The 22,433-nt window shown below is 39.7% G+C and overlaps 2 protein-coding genes across 8 annotated transcripts in view; one reads left to right on the top strand and one right to left on the bottom strand.

Annotated features, from left to right (window-relative positions):
• Positions 1 to 813: 813 nt before the first annotated feature.
• On the bottom strand, positions 814 to 1,965 carry LOC308083420 (proliferation-associated protein 2G4-like; the record flags this gene model as incomplete). Its single annotated transcript, XM_080425735.1, has 1 exon — positions 814 to 1,965. The coding sequence occupies one exon, from the start codon at positions 1,963 to 1,965 to the stop codon at positions 814 to 816; it is 1,152 nt and encodes a 383-aa protein (XP_080281861.1).
• A 16,757-nt stretch (positions 1,966 to 18,722) lies between these two features.
• The window catches only part of LOC308083185 (receptor-type tyrosine-protein phosphatase U), a 209,605-nt gene continuing 205,894 nt past the window's right edge, over positions 18,723 to 22,433 (top strand). For all 7 annotated transcript variants that reach the window (XM_080425388.1, XM_080425387.1, XM_080425384.1 and 4 more), the window contains exon 1: positions 18,723 to 18,911. In XM_080425388.1, coding sequence (XP_080281514.1) covers positions 18,842 to 18,911 — 70 coding nt within the window. In that variant the 5' untranslated portion in view covers positions 18,723 to 18,841. The remainder of the gene's footprint in view (positions 18,912 to 22,433) is intronic.

The following is a 22,433-nucleotide window of genomic DNA, read 5'->3' as shown; positions in this document are numbered from 1 at the left end:
TTATGCCACACAGTGACCCTGTCACATGCCAGTCCATGATGCTGTCAAACGAGTTTGATTTATTATGACTTTCATTACAATTGGGGGAAAGTCCAACATCCAACTTTAAGCCTAAAGTTGGATGTTGGACAATAAAGTATTGAACTGAAACAACTGAGAAAATGCCTTTGTTACACAATATCCTCTCTTGGAGGGGAAGAGTGCTTATGTTTCTGTGTGGAGACTTGTCTCAAGGACAATAAGACTTAAAAGGGGAATGGGGGGGCATGCAACAGAATTTTGTAGCAGCAATATCCCAGTCTGACATCAGTTAGATTTGGACGTATTCACAATGGCTAAGCTCGTCAGTGCCTCGTCAACTGGGAACAGTAAGTACATTTACTTGAGTACTGTAATAAATTGTTTCGTTTATTATTGTTTGCAAGCACATGACTTTCACTCTGCTACGTTTCAAAAATACACTTTTGACTGAACTATATTTCTAGGAAGTGTCTCCAATATATTACAATATTACGACAATATATTATAAATTAACCACCTATTTCAAATATAGTGAAAGTAGCTGATCTACAAGTTCACAATGTAGTATGTCGCACCACGACGCGTTGTGAGCTTGTAGATCGGCTATTTTCACTCATTTGTTTTACATTTCTGGATCCTTTTTTATTTTATTTTTTTGTAAAATTCTAAATTCACACTAGTTTTTAATACTTGATTATTACTTGAGTAGGCCTATGTACTTTGCCCACCACTGGTCGTCAGATGTCTGTCAGTATTTATTAAAAAAAAGAAAGAAAATGCTGAGACAAAGATCTATTCTGCAGCTTTGCTCTTTGAGGCCTTCTTTTTCTTCTGGGTCTTGTGGCCGACTGAGCTTTGAAGCAAAGCCTTGAGTTCTTTGTCCTCTACTTCATATTCAGACTTGTAGAGCTCTGGCTCAAACAGGCTGTTTGTGATTCGCTGCGGTCCATTCGGCATGAGCAACACGGTGAACTTGAACTGGGCTACGAACTCGCCCTCTTTCTCATGCAGCACATTGAAGGGCTTCAACAGTTCATGCTTGACACACTCCCCCATGCCCAGCCTTGCCTTAGACTCTTCCTCAAATGCTCTAAGAGTGAAGGGCATGACGCCAAAGCGTTTATCCACATCACAGAAGAACATCCGAGATGTCTTCATCTTCAGACCGTACACTTTGTCGGGGTCTCTTTTATAAATGGTGGTCTTCTGTCCGACGTTCTTGGCCTTCCCCTCTCCGGTGCTGATCAGCACATCCACCGCATACACCTCGTGCACCTCAAACTCCTTTTCCTCATGTTCTTTTCTCTGCTGGTCCGTGGGGTTTTGAATGATGGACTTCTCTCCATCAATAACATGTTGTTTCAGCTGATGGGACAGAATGCCCTCGATGGGGGAACACTTGAATGACTTGGCGATCTTGTTCCAGGTTTCTGTCACCTGCGTGTTCCGATTTCCGGGCTTGACGAGACGCAGAGCGGCCTCGGCGCAGAGGTGAGCGGCTGTGAGAACATCAGCCTTCCTCCCAGTCAGCGGGGCATCCTTGGTCACTCCGACAACAAAGCTGTGGGCCACATTCGAGATGAAGCCATCGACGTGCGCGCCCAGCTCAATTTTGACTAGGTCCCCGTCCTTTAGTTTTACAACATCAGTGTCACTCCCCAGAGGAGAGAAGTGGCAGACACAGTTGTTAACAGACACACTGGTAGGAAAGGCAATACCTTTCTTCATGTCCTTCTTTTTCTTAAAGACGCTCACGATTTCTGTCAAGATAAAGTCATCTCCCTTTTCACAAAGGCTGATTACTTTGACACCTGCTGTTGCTGCCTCCACCACAGTCTTGAGGGCTTGGTTTACGATATTAGCCCCTAACTTGAACTTGGTGACCACGAGGTCATCAGCGATGGTTTGGTCTTGGGAGTCACCTTCTGATGAAGAACCAGACATGGTTGAAATGGTCTCTTTGTTTGCACTTAAAGTAACTTTTTACTCTGCTGTCTCTCTTTCCCAGCAGCCTGAGTGAGCCAATTAGTGAAGTACACAACGTCCGTTCAATGTGACAGACACACAGAGAATCTGTCTATTTATAGATATAGAAGATATAATAAGTCCTCTTGCTATACGTAAGCAGTGACACTCACTGATAATTATGACTCTAAATTCTGTGATGTCATAATTCATGTTTTATGTAAAGCACTTTGAATTGCCTTGTTGCTGAAATGTGCTAGACAAACTCGCCTTGCTATAATAAGTGATGTAATCATTGACATGACATCACCAGGGTACAGAATAGAAACCACACATCAGCAAACACACTATTATTGGCTTATGGGAATGTATTAGTGCAGACGGTGCAGATCGCAACACCCCAGTAAACAAACAAAATAGGCAACAGCGTGTCAATTTATGTTGATGATGGTACCTGACAGATCTGTGGTAAAGCGTTGCCGTGCCAACGAGCTCTTTTAATTCTGTGTGATTTAATCCTTTTTACGTTTCGGTCCATTCCTCTTAATGATCTGCTTGGCTCACCTCTTGACAATACACTCACTGCTCCAATGACTTGGTTGTGTTTTTCATCACTGAACACTGAGTAAGCCTGTACAAGAGAACTAACTTCAAGAGCTGCATGTGGAGATTTATAAACAAGAACGATGAAATACTGACACACATCAGCCTGGCTTTTGCTCCAGTATGATAAATGCTGCTTGTTTTCATCAAATGCATGTGAGTTATAAAAGGTATTCATTCACTGATTCATGTGACATTGTTATAAAATACAGCTTTCACTTTTCACCATGCTACATTACTGCCTACTGGTCAACCAGGTGAAGATAAATGAATGGAGTCTGCACTGTAAAAGTAACTCGCCCACAGTAAAATTTAAGTTTCAACAAGACCTGTTTGTTTCTTTATTTTTACCTGCCGTGATCAGTCTTGTACCTGTCTTACGATACTGTAGACATGCGAGCTCTTTTTCTAATAACACACTCCCTACAACCTGAATTCAGTGTTGCCTGAATGTGTGTGTGTGTGTGTGTGTGTGTGTGTGTGTGTGTGTGTGTGTGTGTGTGTGTGTGTGTGTGTGTGTGTGTGTGTGTGTGTGTGTGTGTGTGTGTGTGAGTGAGAGGGAGAATCAATTACTGAAAGACAGGGATTAGCAACTAAATCTAGCTTCAAAGACACAGTGAAGACACATTATGCCTTTAGAAACAAGGGCTAAAATCAATCCGCTAAAGTCATCAGAGGTTACATGATATCTTTGACACCACTTGGCAAAAATCACAGAACAGTAAATCTATGTTCTGAATCACTATCAGTGCAATCCTTTTGAAATGCGTAAAAAACTGAACTGTGCAGCATTTAAATAAGCATGACTTATCCATCATATCAAAATGCTGTCAACATATTTTACAATAGACTGAACACTCAGGAGATTATTCCAAAAGTGAAAATGAAACATGGCCATATTGATACCATGTGTGTTTTATACCGTTTTATCATTATCTCCTTCAAGCCAAAGGCCAGTCCCCCCCCCACCCACAGCAACATGCATGCATCTTGGAGAATGCCAAAAATATAGTCTTTAAAATCTGACTTCAGGATGAATGTCCAGTTTTCGTTTTTTTAAAGGCAATTTTGTTATATTCCTTCCTTTTAAAGCACCTTGATTCACACCCTTACTTCCATCTTTACAAGTTGTTGGCTATTATTTAATGACGGAGTGTCGTATCTTCCATTAGCCACTGTCAGTCACCACATCACCATGGCCTGGTGCAGGGTTTTTGTCTTGTCACCTTTCCAGCAAAGAAAACTAGCAGCATACAGTTGAATCAGTTCAGATTAAATCAGATACTATGGTGTGCTCTCCCTGCCAACTATCACCAACATAATGTGTGTTATGCATCAAACAAGGTGTGATTACAGGTGCTAGTCTGACAGACGCTTTGCTCCTTTGGTCAAATGTAATAATTTGCAGGCTAATCCATGGTTCATGTGTCATTGTGAGTTAACAACATTAGGGACTGGGAAGCCAGCTGCAGTTGGAGGCCTTGGATGTCTCCCTGCAGCGCCTTGCGTCTGTTTCTTCCCCCTTTAATCTAATCCAGCACCTTTAATGTTCATGTGGGACAGCAACATGAATGATGTGCAGTCTGCATAATGGTACCTTGATCCAATTGTGCTTTCTGGAGCCATGGCTGTTAATGTCAGCCCAGCTATGTCCCAACACTACCTTGACTCATCCTGGAAGAGATGCTGCAGCAACATCAGCAGCACTTTAGTACCATGCTTCAACATGAATCATGAGTCTCTGTAGTCTAGGCCCATTCCATGCCATGACAAACATGATAGGACACCTCACAGCACCCTATGTGACGGATTAGTATCCAGCAATTCATGACAAAATAACTGTAATGTTGCTGTCACAAAGCCAACATGGGAAACCTGGTAAATAAGTCACCGTATGAATGTCATTAAGCACGCTGGTTGAGTATTTTCTACAGTTACTGTGACATCTTATTTCACTGCGCAAAAAACCCAAGAATCCCTAGATATCGTTGCCCGAATATTACCAGATATGATGCAAATATGATGATATCCAAATGGGATACTCTCCGAACAGTATTTGAAATATATTTCATGGTCGGAGCATATCAACTACGGATGTGGGACCACTTTTATTCTTGATAGAATATGGAGTGTATCATCCCAGATACTGTATATTACCACATGCCATATTCGGGAAATAATTCTAATCAGTGTCTAAAATATCTCATCAGAAATGGACAGCTGTCATATGTGGAGATGATTAGTTACTCATATCCAATGTCAAGATATGACCACTATCCATATTTGAAGTCCAAACACCAGTTGCAGCTTATGTCAGGATATTGCATTGATACGATCTGTAACCATATTTGAAGTCCAAACACCACTTTCATTTTATGTCAGGATATTGTATCGATACGACCTGTAACCATATTTGAAGTACGACCTGTAACCATATTTGAAGTCCAAACACCACTTGCATTTTATGTCAGGATATTGTATCGATACGACCTGTAACCATATTTGAAGTACGACCTGTAACCATATTTGAAGTCCAAACACCACTTGCATTTTATGTCAGGATATTATATCGATATGACCTGTAACCATATTTGAAGTCCAAACACCACTTGCATTTTATGTCAGGATATTGTATCGATACGACCTGGAACCATATTTGAAGTCCTAACACCACTTGCATTTTATGTCAGGATATTGTATCGATACGACCTGTAACCATATTTGAAGTCCAAACATCACTTGCATATTATGTCAGGATATTGTATTGATACGACCTGTAACCATATTTGAAGTCCAAACACCACTTGCATATTATGTCAGGTTATTGTATTGATACGGCCTGTAACCATGGCCGATCTACTTTGAAGATAAATATTAAGCTAAAAATGACAACAAAAAATCACTTTTAAATGAGCAATATTTATTTTTTAACAGAGCTGGGGCCAAGACCTCCAAAACACACACACACCTCAAAACTCTTCTCCACACACACACCTCAAACTCTCCCTCTCTCCACACACGCACTTCCAAACTCCCTCTCCACACAACTAGGAACAAGGTAGGAACGACGGGTCAAGATTGGGCAGAAGTCTCTGGAGAACTGAACTGACTTTTTAAACGGAACGGGGTGTGAGTGATGCTAAAAAAATATTAAAATAAACATCCACACACACACACACACACTACCCTAAACTGTTCACAACTGTACTCCTAAAAACAGTATTAAAATAAAAACATCCACACACACCACCGTTAACTGTGCACAACTGTACTCCGAAGCTTTTGAAAGGGTGCATAAATGTTTCGTGTTCCAGTTCAGTTCCCCATAGCTTTGTTTGATTGGCTCAGCATCAGATTTGAACCAGAAACATAATGACACCTTCACGTGTTTCCAGTCCAAATCTGCCGCTAAGCCAATCAAACAAAGTAAACTGAACTGGAACCATTTATACTCCCTTCCAAAAGCTTAGGAGCCCAGTAGCCTATACACAAATCCACAGAGCGCTGCCCTGTAGGTGGCGCAGCCATTGCTGCGGTGTCAGACTCGGTGTCAGTCAGCTGCAGTCACTGACGTTACTCTTGAGTCTTTTACCTGCTTTTTACTAACTTTTACTAACTTTTACTAACACTAACTTTACAAAGATGTATAGTTATTTAGTAATTAAACCAAGCAGGTAAAGAGTAACGTCAACAGACGGACAGAACCGCAACAGCTGCTGACTGAGTCTGACACCGCAGCAATGGCGCGCTACCTACAGGGCAGCGCTCCGTGGATTAGTGTATAACTAAAAGGCTTTACACTCCAGTGTCGCCTTCTTCCTTCTCACTCTCCTGCAGATAGTGATGCTTGCCCTCTGCAGCAGGGGGGTTTGTCTGGTGAAGAGTTCGTAGTTTGTGCGAACACGGTTGGACTTCGGCTCCACACACTTCCTTCGGTTTTCATCCAGGGCAGTTTGACATGAAGCCATTATTTTGGACAGCCGTCCGGCGCGCCACTTTGGTGAAGTTATTTTAAAGGCAGTCTTGTCTTCATCACTCTCGACAAAGTTCGCGTCCGCACCACTGAGGTAGTCCAAGTCCTCTCTCTCTCCTCCCTTCTGCCCAATCTTGACCCGTTTCTTGAAAAGCTGTGTAACAGATGAGAAGAGGAGGTTAGACTTTTAAAGCGATCAACAAAACTAAATAAGTAAATACAGTATGAGGGTTATATTATGGCTAGCTCTAGTCCCGAGCATTAGAAAGTTCTCGCTAACCTCTGGACCAGGAACAGTGCATTTTCCATTGACTGTAAAATGAACAGGTGTACATTATGACAAGGGCTCCCAAGCTTTTCAGGCTGTGACCCCCCTTCATAATATTTGAACTGGGGACCCCCCACCCTGACAAGCACTTGGAATTTTAGGAGTTGAGGCATTACATTTAGTTGACACGGTTCCACAGATAAATGTTGTGAAAATAGCTGATCTACAAACTCACAACTTGAGGACGTCCTCAGAGTTACTACAGGGGGTCCGCCAAATCTTTGTTTGATATGATTTTTTTTTTTTACATTAACCACTTGAACCCTAGCATCCCTTTTCTGAGGAGAACTTTAGCCAGAAAAAAGATCAGCAAAAGTTTATCTGAAACACAATTTTATACAATATAGAGGGGGTCCCTGCTTCAACTCTCTCTCAGCTTGGCCTGAAAACGTTGAAGACCCCTGCGTTAAACAGTATGTTGGTTTGTTTACTGTCGAATGAGAAAACAATGTTGCACTAAAGTAATTAAAAGGTCCCCGACCCCCAGTTTGGGAACCATTGAGAGTAGGATCACTACACTTGAGAAAACCTAAGTATGATTTTGATATTCACTGAAACAAGGCAGTTTTATGATGCTGAAAGCCTATTGTCTATGGTGGGAAGCCTTTTATAACCCCACCTTTTGTGTAAAATGCACTTTTTGGCCAGGAAATAAAACGTCCTGACAGAAAAGCTTTGATTCACTCAAGTGTGCCACCGATCTGGACTGGACAATAAAAAAATGCTATGACAGATCTGTAGAATAGGCTTAAAGGTAGGGTAAGTGATTTGCTTTGGTTAAAATAAGTGTTAAATAGCTCTATATTGTGATAGTACTCATTGCTATAGAGTGTTTGTTCAGTAACAGGAGTCTCCTTGTCTCTCCACCTCTTTATTAAACAGAAAATACATTTTCGTTTCAGTTCAATTTTATCCAACCAGGACAGAGAACTCAATCAGGATACAGATTAGGATACAGATTAAACAAGTGAAATGTGAAATGGAAGTGATGACACTAAGAAATGAGCAGACAAAATTGGAACTGGAACACTATACAAATTAAGCTAAAAAATTTGTACTTTCTCCTGATTGGCTGAGATTTTGACACCTACCGAAAAATGTATTTTCTGTTTATTAAAGAGCTGGAGAGACAGGGAGACATCTGTTACTGAAAAAACACTCTATAGCAATGATTACTATCAGAATATAGTATTTTAACCTTTTAACAAAATACTTTTAGTTTTAACCAAAAAATATCACTTACCCTACCTTTAAGATCAGAAACCCATGTTTTTGTTTTGGCGAGTAGTGAAACTAGTATATTGTTTATTTTTTACTACTAATATAGCTCTGGACCAGAGCTATATTATGGCAGCTACACAACCCAAGCTATAAACATTTGGACTGTATGACCCCTCTGCTTTGTCTCCTCCAGTGTATTTCTCAGTAATTACCACCTCACTGTTATATCCCTTACATAAAAAAGGTAATTGATAATTCACGTGATCAATAAAATGCAACAGTAATAGAGCAGGGCAATAACTCACCCGATCTTTCCTGCTGGTAAGGGTCTTTATCCAGTTCCATCTTCTGAGCGGCTTTGATGTTCTCATAAGCCCTGTTGCAGGCTCCTAGTGAATGAAAATTACAACACAAATACCAAGTTATGAACTCTAAATGTATTATAGTAAGGCATCTCAAAAGGATAGTGATCACAGATAGTTTACATTTTGTCTGCTCAAAGAAATGAGCAGACAAAATGTAAACTGGCAAACAAAATGGGGGTACTCTCCTGATGAACATTTATTTTCTGTTTATTTGAGAGCAAGAAGAGACCCCTGTTATTTAGCAAACACTATAGAAATTACCATTTGAATAGAAAACTTACCTTTTTAACAAAAACAACAATATAACATTTTGCAATATTAGATGGTTAGTGTGCCATCTGTTATCTTTAACAGTGTCAAATCAACACTAATCTACAATGTAGGTATTTAGCAGACGCTTTTTATCCAGAGCGACTTGCAGTAAGCAAGGTAAGTTTTACACCCAGTGCCAATTGTCTATGTAATCCTGGGCACTACCTTCCCTCTGCCAACCTAGGGAGGCCAGGGCCGAGCTCATGCCTCCTTCAATGCATGAGAGCCAACTGACCTTCTTATCACCTGACAGGGGAGAGTTTCCCTGGTTGGACGTAGCGCGTGGAAGGAACACGTTATTCCAACCAGTTCCTTTCCCCTCCATCAGGCGCCCCTGGCCAGGGGGAGGCAGTATAGTGACCAGGATTACTGCATGTTTTTGTGAGGGTATCTACCCTAGGAGACACGGGGAGAACATGCAAACTCCACACAGAAAGGCCCTTTCGCCAACCCCACCTAGGGTATGGGCACTGATATTTTCAGCATAACATGATACAAAAGTGTTATGTTATTTCACAAACAGAGGCATTTCAGAGGTGGGGGGGGGGGGGAACATACCTGTCCTCCGGCTGGACCTGCCATCTCTCTCCGAGGCTTCTATAGATTTAACGGACGGTGGTCTGTAGGGACATTAATACAGTGGTGTCAGTCTAACTGTACTTTTCAGCCCTGACCCCCCAAAATAATCATATTTGAACTGGGGACCCCCACCCTGACAAGCACTTGGAATTGTAGGCATTACATTTAGTTTGACTCGGTTCCACAGATAAATATTGTGAAAATATCCGAACTACAAGCTCACAACGCCTAGCACTGCTAGGCGTGAGCTTGTAGATCGGCTGATTTCACAATATTTGCCTATTTTTTACATAATATTTGGCCAATTTGGTATTAAAAGGTCTTAAATTCCTTAAATTGTAACTTTATAAATGTGCAGATACCCTGTATACACTGTATGTTGGTGTGTTTACTGTTGAGTGAGAAAACAATGTTGCACATTAAGCTAATCATTTTAGATCGGCTATCGAGGTATTAAAAGGTCTTAAAAGTCCTTAAATTGTAACTTTATAAATGTGCAGGTACCCTGTATACAATTTTACTGTATGTTGGTTTCTTTACTGTCGAGTGAGAAAACAATGTTGCACTAAGGTAATCATCTGGGGACCCTCCAAATCATTTGGGGACCCCCAGTTTGGGAACCATTGCAAGTATGATCACTACACTTGAGTAAACATAAGTATGATTTTGATATTCGCTTAAACAAAGGCAGTTTCATGATGCTGAAAGCCTATTGTCTATGGTGGGAAGCCTCTCAGACCCCCACATTTTGTGTAAAATCCACTTTTTGGGAAGGAAATAAAATATGTCCACCAGACAGAGAATCTTTGATTCACTCAAGTGTGTTTATTCAAGTCCTGCATCACCCTGTTAGCGTATTTCTCAGTAATGACCACCTCACTGTTAATTATCCCTTACATAAAAAGCCAATTGATAATACACGTGATCAATCAAATGCAACAGTAATAGAGCAGGGCAATAACTCACCCGATCTGTCCTGCTGGTAAGGGTCTTCGTCTTTTTTATGTCCTCCGGTCCCGTCCAGCTCCATCTTTTCACTGCCTCCTAGTGAATGAAAATTACAACACAAATACCATGTTATGAACTCTAAGTGTATTATATTAAGACATCACATACATGCAGAGAGACAGTGTAGTGCCTCAGTAAAGTAGGATCACAGGTAAGCCAGGTCATCAAATTGTTAAAATCACAACCAATTTAAGGTCATATTACTACTCAGATTAACAGCCTGATATAAAACTTACTTTGGAGTTGGTGGAGGCTCAACTTTGGTGTCTGAAATCCTCTATTGTCTGGATCACAGCAGTTGTAACCTCCTCCTTATGAAGCGTTCGGAAGCTGAAGACAGACACACACACACACGCACACGCACACGCACACGCACACGCACACACACACACACACACACACACAAACAGATGCATTTAAAAACCAAGACCAGACCAAGGTCAGTGGGCAGTGGTGTCCAAGGCAATTATGTGCTGTGGAAGGCAGATAATGTTAATTATAATTGGATGCTTGGTCAAACATATCAATAATAATTTAGAAACAAATATAGTCTGGGAAAGCCAGACGATCAGAGATCTCTGCCTACTGACATGTCTGTGGTCATCTAAATTCAAAATGGTCACCATTATGTTAAATATATGGACTCAAGGCAGACTGTCTCACGATTATAAACATTTTGATATTGACCATTTGAGCACATACTGTACAGCTACCTTCACCAGTGGAATGCAAGTATGGATTAAAATTGTAAATACTAGTAGCCCACCAATTTGGAATGAGTAAAATGATTTTTCTCAAAATCTGCTGCCTTTTAAAATTGACATGTTTTGGGGGGTCTTTTTTGGATTGAGATGGTCCAGGGGCTGGGTCTGGCCCCCAGGCCCATGTAAAGACTACGCAATAAAGAGTGTATGAATGGTACCAATAAATGGACTCAATTACGCCCCATCATAGGTGTGCGCTGGTGTCACACAAAAATAGCTGATCTACAAGTGATGCAACACATTGTGAGCTTGTAGACCAGCCATTTTTAATACAGGCACCTTGTGCAACAAAGTATAAACCAGGCTTTATGGTTCATTTGTATCTCTGAGTTAAATTGTGTATCAACGCGTTAATCTTTGTATACAGTCAAATAAATTATTATGACATGACATCACAGAAATGTAACAGATGCCTGTTAAGTTGCACTGACAAGACTATTCATTCATATTCACACTTGATAGTGTAAATATACTCATAGTACTGAGTCATTATATTCACTGGTGATGGTTTAACACAGCCACAATTGGCACAGTGTACAGTAGGCTACAATAATTTAGATTACATTAGTAAAGGTCAATTGTAATGGTATTTGCCTTATTTTCTCACTGTTTGCATTTGCCCAGATTATTACTATCTCTATTAATTACCTGTCTCTGCACCAAAAGGTAGACACAAACAAGAAATAGCATAAGAGATTGGATGACAGCTCATTTTGGTTAAAGGTAGGGTAAGTGATATTTTTGGGTTAAAACAAACAATTTGTAAGGTTAAAGTACTATATTGTGATAGTAATCATTGGTACTGTATAGCAGGGGTCTTCAACAGGGGGTCCTCAGAGTTACTACAGGGGGGCCAACACATGTTTGTGTGATAGGAACTTTTTTTTTTAACCTGTTGAAACCTAGAATTCCTTTTCTGAGGGGAACATTAGCCAAAAATAGCAGATCTACAAGCTTGTAGATCGGCATTTCGGTTTGGTTAACAGTTACTGAACAAAATCTCTATAGCAATGATTACTGTCACACAATATAGAGCTACTTAACACTGTTACTGAACAAACACTATAGCTACTATCACAATATAGAGCTATTTAACACTGTTACTGAACAAACACTCTATAGCAATGAGTACTATCACAATATAGAGCTATTTAACACTGTTACTGAACAAACACTCTATAGCAATGATTACTATCACAATATAGAGCTACTTAACACTGTTACTGAACAAACACTATAGCTACTATCACAATATAGAGCTATTTAACACTGTTACTGAACAAACACTCTATAGCAATGAGTACTATCACAATATAGAGCTATTTAACACTTATTTTAACCAAAGAAAATCACTTCCCCTATGCCTTTAATTAAGTAAAAATACACAGTAGATTATCAAAGTGGGGTCCAGGGAGGGACCACCAGAGGTTTCTGAGGGGGTTCCCTAGCTATATTAGTTAATATAGCATGAAAAAAACAGTTTAACCACCCTATTACATCAGCTATTTGAAAATAGCAGATCTACAAGCTCAGGTTGCAAATATTTTCAGAAGGGGGTCTGCAGCCAAATAGCCTCTATTTTGGATTTGGGGGTCCTTGACATGAAGGACCACTGCATTTTCATGAGAAAATATAAAAGCTGTGCATTACCTGTAATATTATCTCACTGCTCCAACCTCTGTGACTGTGCATGCCAAAAGTCTCCAAAAGTCTCCACAAATATATCAGCAGCTTGTAGAAACTTACTTTCTTGTCCAACAGTCTTTTAGTGCCTTTATTTCAGTTCGTTTTAACCTAAATCACTTCAGCTATCACAGAGCCTGCATCCTGCATGAGAGTTACTGACTGCGCGCACTCAGAGTTCATTCAAGGTTCACTGCTGCTCCAATGAGTCAAGAGCCAATAGCTGCCTGCAACGTCATGGCACTTTAGCACACAGCCAATCGCATTTCGTTTTTTCAAACTGAAATTTGGCGGGCATGCACCCACAAAGCAACAGACGTCTGCAATGCATTGTGGGACTTGTAGTTAATTTTGGAAGTGCTTTCCATTGACACGCTGTATGTGTCGTTTTTTTCAGAAACTACAACATGGCGTCTACATTCATTCACTGTTGATATGCAATATATTCAGTTAGTTTGGGCATTAAAATGTGTTTAAATCAGATTTCATTACAGCTGATCATTTGCTTATATAACCTGTCAATGAATATATGATGTCTGTTGTATGATGTCGTTTTTTTTAACTTATTTCAAGCATGATTATTTGTGTTAGGCATTGATGAATACAGTAAATTATGTTTAATATCTGGTTGCCATATATTGTTCCAATTTTTTAAGTATTTTACCCATATTTGCATATTTATTTAAAAGGATTTATTTATTTTTTTCTGTGCCACTTTTCCCCAAAACAAGTGTATGTTGGGCTGATATATACACTGTAACAAGTTCTGTCACATCTATAATGTGAATTGTAGTTTTTTCATTACATTAATATATTCCGCATGTGTGTGCGTGTGCGTGCGTGCGTTTATCATTAAATGGGTGATAATTGCCCCCATTTCCATAGTCCCCCATAGATGTTTAACAATGACCATACCTGACAGCTGAGGTCAAGACCTTTGCATAGTCAACAGTTTGCCATATGTATACAAGCCTTTAATCATGGAGTCTGGGTTCAAGACCCGAGGTCATTATTTCAAAGCAGTATGCTGCTGTATACTTTGTGCAACAAAATAACACCTTGTACAAGCGGCATGCACCTATTTTGTATGTTTGAAAAGCATCATACTGTGTACTCAACCACTGTATGTGTTTTGTTTACACTGTCTGTCTGTCTGTCTGTCTGTCTGTCTGTCTGTCTGTCTGTCTGTCTGTCTGTCTGTCTGTCTGTCTGTCTGTCTGTCTGTCTGTCTGTCTGTCTGTCTGTCTGTCTGTCTCGCCATTGCAGTCCCGAGTTTAGGCCTGCATTGGGGATTGTGTTCCATTACTCCCCCCACTAGAGGAATATAGGCCTATCCCTACTTGTCCTCTCAGTTTCTATCATTTCAGAATAGATACACTAGCCCTCCTATTTAGGATACAAAGCTAGTGTCCTCATGGAACTTATCAAGGAACTTTGATGTTCTTGCTAGAGGCCTTGATCACTTAGCATGGTCCTTACCAAGAGAGGGCCATAGACTCACTGATTATACACTGGTCTCGTTCACGTCCAAGATGATTAACTGAATGCTTACACTTACCTAATACCTACCATTAAATTCAAGAGAAACGCTGATAGAGTCCAATGTATGCCTTGATCAACATTCAGACTTCCCTAAATATAATGACAGCTTGCTGTCCCATAGCCAATTCAACTGCATACTTTCTGGGGGTCTTTAGTCTTTACCCAGAGATGTTCTGTTTTTATCCAGTTACCAGCAAAGCAGAATCATTTGCAATGCATACAGAAATAAGGACATGTACAAGCTTGCTGCCTCTGTGTTGTTTATGAAAGGTAAAAACAACAGATCTGCATGCTTAGCTTCCCTGGTAAGGATCCTTGGGCTCTGTGAGCCCCATCCCATTTTGACCCTACCTGTGAGACAGACTGTATCCACTTAAAGCTCTTGAGCTCGACCCATTGCATAACTTATACATCAGTTAAATATTTTACATAATATGAACCCAAGATAATTGTGACACACAAAGATATGCCATAGATGTAATCAGTACAGTACTAGTCCATACCCGGGGATGTGAGCACTGAAAGTATTTGCAGACTTTGGGTTATGCACTGCGTACACAGTATGCTTAGATCAACTAGGAGAGGAGGTTTCTCATTTGATCATGGCTGTGTGTAACAACTTGTCATTTACCTGACATTGAGTAGTCTTTACCATAACCTGACATTTCCAGACCAAAGGTCATATTTGGAACGCATATATGACACAAATAAGATGTAGCTGGAATCCTAGTATAATATACTATGTCCTCTGTAGGATACTGGGTCTATATTTGACTAGATATCATATGGCACATATCAACAAAACTCATTTGCATCAGCATTGGTCCGTATTCTGTAGAGAATCCAAGGAAATATACATTGTTATAAGTTAAGGATTCTGGACCTTTTCACTTAGTGATATGCTATGGATACTGTCAGTATTCTACACAAATTAATACGAATATCTTAATATTTTTGTATCAAAACATAATATGACAAGAATAACATATGTGTCATATGAAAAGGTTTTATATACCTCCCAAAGTCATATATTGAGTCAATATTTTATCAAATGTGGAGCCTACCGACAAAACTTCAAATATGTTCCAGAAATTATCCATATTCTCAAGATAATCAAGAAAATAGAAATCACCAGATTAAGATGTAGCTGGTATTTTGACATAATATATGTCCTCATGATGTATGTTGGGTTCACATTTGACCAGATACTCAGGATAAGTATCGGAAATGGTCCGTATTCTACAGAAAATCTAATGATATTTCTGGATAAATATTTTGGGATTTCACCTGGTAAAAATTACCAGATTCTGTCCATTTTCATGACCTATCAATATCAGGTAAAACTCTCACCCAAAACAGGCCCAATGGCAACATCTTTGGTATTATGTTATGACAAAGGGTGATGATATATGCTACAGATATTGCCATTATTCTACTCAAAATAGGGTATCAATATATTCCGGTATACTTAATTCTCTAGTGGCTCCAGAGTCAAGATATGACTTTAAGTGATATGAGCTTAACATAGACTGTATTTGTGACACATTCAGATATGCCATAGATTTGATCCGTATTCTAGAAAAAAAATTGTGCTCAGATATGTCCAGATAGGATATAAGGTGATATTTGGAACACACAGATGACACAAATAAGATGTAGCTGGTATCCTTATATAATATATGTCCTCATGAGGTATCTTGGGTTCATATTTGGCCAAATATGGCATATCAATAAACTCAGGATATGTATCAGAAATGTTCTGTATTCTACATAAAATCCAGTGACGTAGCCAATGAGATATTTTCGGATTCTGGCTCAATTTCCCCAGTATAAATCACCAGATTCTGTCAATTTTCATGACCTATCAATATCAGGTAAATATCTCACCCAAAACAGGCCCAATGGCAAAATCTTTGGTATTATGTTATATATGACAAAGGGTGATGATATATGCTACAGATATTGCCATTATTCTACTCAAAATAGGGTATCAATATATTCCGGTATACTTAATTCTCTAGTGGCTCCAGAGTCAAGATATGACTTTAAGTGATATGAGCTTAACATAGACTGTATTTGTGACACATTCAGATATGCCATAGATTTGATCCGTATTCTAGGAAAAAAATTGTGCTCAGATATGTCCAGATAGGATATAAGGTGATATTTGGAACACACAGATGACACAAATAAGATGTAGCTGGTATCCTTATATAATATATGTCCTCATGATGTATATTGGGTTCATATTTGACCAAATATGGCATATCAATAAACTCAGGATATGTATCAGAAATGTTCTGTATTCTACATAAAATCCAGTGACGTATCCAATGAGATATTTTCGGATTCAGGCCCTTTTTGCCCAGTATAAATCACCAGATTCTGTCCATTTTCATGACCTATCTATATCAGTTAAATATCTCACCCAAAACAGGTCCAATGGCAATATCTGTAGTAAATATGTTTTATATGACAAAAGATGATGATATATGCTACATATATTGCCATTATTCTACTCGAAATAGGGTGTCATTATATTCCTATATACTGCGTTACGTCATATTCATACATTGTGTATGACAAGCAGATGAATATTTCATCCATATTTGTATGAATATGGCTTATGTCAACAAAACTTTCAATATGCATCGGAAATGGTCTGTATTCTTTAGTGGTTCCAGAGTAAAGATATGACTTTAAGTGATATATGAACTCAATATCTGACACATCCAGATATGCCATAGACTTAATCAGTATTCTAGAAGAATATTGTGAACAGATATATCCAGATATGATCTAAGGTCATTTACGGAACACATACATGACAAAATTAAAGTGTTGCTCATATCCTAGTACAATATATTATCTTCATGATGTATATTAGGTTAATATTTGCCCAGATATGTTGCATATCAACAAAACTCAGGATATGCATCAGAAATTTCCGTATTCTAGCGAGAATCAAAAAACTGATATTTGGGGATTCTGGCTCTTTTCGCCCAGTGTTTGTTTACCATCTTATGTATTAAATGAGATGAGTTGTTTTTTCTAATTAATCCTATCTTTTAAATGGAATGCTATTATCTAAATACAAAAATAATATTTCTACATATTTTTTTATTAGGTATCAAATTAAACACTTACAACGGGAAACTTAAACCTAAACCATCATTAATTACAGCATTTTCCAGACTTTAAGTCAATGAGTCCTAATTAAAAAACTAATCTGAGACTTAAGACTTAAGGGCGTGGAGGTTAGAATCCAACACAGTGCATCTGGTTTGGTCAAGCGTCTATACGAACACAATTGACCATGTTTGAGGCGGGGAAACCGTGCAGGGAGATTCATATTAGTCACTGTACATACTGCTACGGGCTGGGGGTGGCATCTGTCAGCGGGCGGTGTTGAGCGGGAGGACGGAAGTGACCAGAAACACATATGGCACCTTCAAATGTGTTTCCGGTTCAGATATGCTGCCGAGCCAATCAAACAAAGCTATGGGAAAATGAACCAGAGTAGGAAATGGGTATGCCACCTTCTGAAAATCTGGCACTGCAATTATGCACAGAGCCTACTGGTATAACAACTAAACTGGGAGAAAAAGGTGTAAACAAATAATTGGCTACATTGAAATTGGGAATACGATAATAAAAATCTAAATACATATTTTGTAATCTTGTTTGGAAAAAAAAGGACCAGCCTAACGACTATGTCAGCGGCGGTAGGTACCAGTTTATCACGAGCATTAAGGACAAATTATATGAAGATAGGTTGAAAATGGGAGAAGTCATCCTTTAACTGATGGCCCGTCCATAGAGGTTATAGCTGATCCAAGCTGCTTCTATTCATGGATCTAAAGATATTACCCTGCCTGCAGTAGTAGAGGATGTAGACTGGAGTCTGTCTGGATAATGCCTCATTGCTCTAGAGTCTGGCCATTTTAGTAGAACTGATACTCCTGCTACCTGTGTATCTGCTGCTGAGCCACTATGCAGTTTGACTGCATGCTTAGACAGAGAGAGAGAGAGAGAGAGAGAGAGAGAGAGAGAGAGAGAGAGAGAGAGAGAGAGAGAGAGAGAGAGAGAGAGAGAGAGAGAGAGGGGGGTGCATCTTGCGTTTTGACATACCTCACTATGTTGTTGTTCTGGTAACGGCCGCTTGGAGGCGCCCGTCTCCCATAGTGTGTCTCTGTGCCGCTGAGAAAGGAAATAATTCCTGTGAACCGTTTACACCATAAGTTTTACAGTCAGTCAGCAGGAGCTGCTGCTCTGTGTGTCTCTGCTATTATATATATACAGTGTTTCTGCTCAGTATTAACAATAATAATATTATTGTCTCTACAAACTACACAGTGTCTCTGTGAGACATGGAGGAATATGGACCATGGACTCCAGACTGTAGCTGCGCGGCGCAGAGTCTATGAAGTGATTCTTCTGCTGGTTTAACGTGGATTAAAACAACAACAACAGCACAATGAACAGCTGCGTCTTTGTGTTGGTTCTAACAGTTCAGATCTACGCTGATGGGATTGAGGGACCAACAGGTAAGAGACGTTTGTCTGGGTTCTTCATGACGCAAGCTGAAGTTCTGCGTCTTGATTACAGACACTTTGCATTGGTTGGTTTTTAGCTTTGTATGTAACTTTGTATGTTTAATAGTTTAATATGGGACATAATGACGCCAAGGAGGGGAAGAGCTTCTGTCGCAATAACTTTAATTAAATAATTGCTAAAGTAAGTGAAAGTGACCAAAATCTAAATGTTTTATCCTCTCCTCCAGCGCTCGAGCGCTGCGATCCTTTAAAGAGAGACAGGTGACGGTGTTAAAAGAGAGACAGGTCACAATGTCTTAAGTGTTTAACTGTTCCTCATTTAGCTGGGGACCCCCTGGAACCCCTTCATCCCAATGTTTAATATTGAACTTATAAAGGTCATTCTGTCATCTGTTGTTGATGGAGCACTGAGATTTGGTTCCCATAGTATGACTGTTGTTTCTATTTTTTCTATCATTTTTATTTGAATATTTTATTGAAAATCATATGGTGAAACAGTTTCACTCAGTGGTCAAAAGGACAAAAGCTTAGAGCTTATTTCAGTCGTGTGTGTGTGTGTGTGTGTGTGTGTGTGTGTGTGTGTGTGTGTGTGTGTGTGTGTGTGCGTGCGTGCGTGTGCGTGCGTGCGTGCGTGCGTGCATACTTGATAGAATGATTCTTGATATTGGTACAGTATTCCAGTGGAAACGTCATGATCATTGTAGAATGATTGAAATTCGTTCAATTTCAATTATTTGCCTGTGTCTCCTTCAGATTTTAGGTAATTATTAAAAAAATGCAAACTTAATATCAAATCATATTAAGATAGGGAGTGATGGAGTCTGCACAGACTACAGAGAAAGATTGAGTACAGTGACAACACTAAAACTGTATAAGATCATGTTTTTTTTATTTTATTTACTGCGTTTTTAGTGTCAAAGCAGGAATAGATGGGATTGATTTTAGCCCTTATTTCTAGATTTCTATTCTCTCTCTCTCTCTCTCTCTCTCTCTCATATACTGTATACGCACGCACGCACGCACGCACGCACGCACGCACGCGCACACACACACACACACACACACACACACACACACACACACACACACACACACACTCTTTAGGCAACATTGAAGTTAGCTTGTATGGAATGTGTCCCAAGGCAGTAAGTAAATGTGAAAGCTGTTGTTGTAATATTTATATTTTATAACAATGTGACAATCAGTGAGTGAATACCTTTATAACTATGCATTTATAGTAGCCTACTGGAGCAAAATCCAGGCTGATGTGTGTCAGTATTTCATCGTTTATACATCTCCACATGCAGCTCTTGCTGTTAGTTCTCATGTACAGGCTTACTCAGAGTTCAGTGATGCATCAACACATTGTGAAAAACACAACAAAGTAATTGGAACTGTGAGTGTATTGTCAAGAGGTGAGCCAAGCAGATCATTAAGAGGAATGGACTGAAACATAGAAAGGATTAAATCTCACACTGGTAATTAAAAGAGCTCATTGGCACGGCATCGCTTCACCACATATCTGTCAGGTACCGTCAACATAAATTGACATGCTGTTGCCTATTTTGTTTGTTAACTGGGGTGTTGCGATCTGCACCGTCTGCGCTATTACATTCCCATTAGCCAATAATAGTTGTTTGCTGATGTGTGGTTTCTATTCTGTTCAGTGTGGCGGATCCTCTTCAACCTGGTGATGTCATGATTCTACATAATGTCTCACTGCTTACATCACTTATAGCAAGACAAGTTTGTCCAGCACATTTCAGCAACAAGGCAATTCAAAGTGCTTTACATAAAACATTAAAACGTCACAAAATAGAGCATCGCAGTTCCCGCCCACTTCCTGGTTTTTCGTGGTGCCGGAAGGAACAACTCAATGCATTTTTCCCATTGACATTTCCAAAAATATTTATATCTATTAATTTAAGCCTCGAATCAAGCCATCATGACATGACATGAATCATGACCATAAAACGTTTTTTTTCTGTGATTTTTTTTTATTTTATATTTAATTATATGATATACTATATTTAATAAATACCCTTTGTTTTGCCGTTTTCAAAAAAAAATAATCACAGAATCAAACGTTTTATGGTCATGATTCATGTCATGTCATGATGGCTTGATTCGAGGCTTAAATTAATAGATAAAAATATTTTTGGAAATGTCAATGGGAAAAATGCATTGAGTTGTTCCTTCCGGCACCACGAAAAACCAGGAAGTGGGCGGGAACTGCGATGCTCTATTAAGAGGGTGCAACAAAAAAAGAATACGAGTAAAACTACAGTGCAGAAGAAATGATAACATAGAATACTAAGTAAAACTCAGTAAAAGGCAGTTGCAAACAAATAGGTCTTTATCTTTGGTCCCTACAAACTGAATGCTGCTTCTCCACATTTAGTTCTGAATCTGGGGACAGAAAGTAGACCTGATGCAGTATCAGATCAGAAATGTATTTTGGCCCTAAACAATTCGATGCTTTATAAGCCAACAGTAGTATTTTGAAATAATTTCTTTGACGGACAGGGAGCCAGTGTACAGAGCTAAGAACTGGAGTCATACAGTAGAAAGATGATTTATGACATCATTTATTATAGCAAGAGAACTTACAGTGCAGCTTGGTTCTCATTATGCAGCTCCACTTGCATTCTCTTCTGCTGCTCTGATTATGTTCAGATTCAGACTGTATGTTGTTACTTGGAAGAAGCCTGTGCCTGGATTTGCTACTGTGTACTGTACGTATGTTATGTTCAACTGAGTATTTCTGTATTCTTTCATTTTTCATTTAATTCCCGCCCATGTGTATAGTCCCTGTCGCTCACAGCTGACCCCTACTGGTTGGTCTTGGGGAGGGTGTAGAGTAGATACACATGAAGTCGGCAGATGCTTCTCTTCACCTGACAGTGAGGCGTTTCACCAGGAGGACGTAAAACACGTAACGCATAGAGGAACCACACTATTCCTCGCAGTTCTGCTTCCTGCTGAACAGGCACCCTGACCAACCTATTGTAGTTGCTAGTGCAGTGTCACCCTCGCAACCCCACTCTCCACGGTGGTAGGTAGCTGGGAGTGGGACATTTCTGCAGATCAAATCCATATGTGCCATTTTGTTTCATTCAGCCTTGGCGGTGACCTATTGGCTCGTGGAAATAAAAGTTGATGGAGGAAATGAAATATGTGGTGTGGCTGACTGCCTGGATGTGACCTTACAGTGTAGTTGATGGGGTGGGGGGGGGGGGGGGTAGTATCCCATTTGTGCAGCGAGCGTTGAAGTGTCAAGGACACGAAAGACCACTGTTTCCTGGGGTGGGCTATCTGCTATCTCTGTGTGATATTTCATGGTTTAACGTGCACTGCTCTGTTGTGTCTGAGAGGAACAGGATGAATAGTCACTGACCATCTGTCCTCGCTCTTGCCGTGGAATGCTGTTGACTTGTCAGCGTGGTGTGATCTGGACCAATTGTCCTTCTGTGTCACTATGTCATTTCCCAGTTAAATTAAAATTAATGCATG

The sequence above is a fragment of the Gymnoscopelus braueri genome (assembly GCF_963280865.1).
Source record: "Gymnoscopelus braueri genome assembly, chromosome: 4".
Lineage (NCBI taxonomy): Eukaryota > Metazoa > Chordata > Actinopteri > Myctophiformes > Myctophidae > Gymnoscopelus > Gymnoscopelus braueri.
Note: the sequence above shows the minus strand (reverse complement) of the source record. Positions and strands in the feature narration are given on the sequence as shown.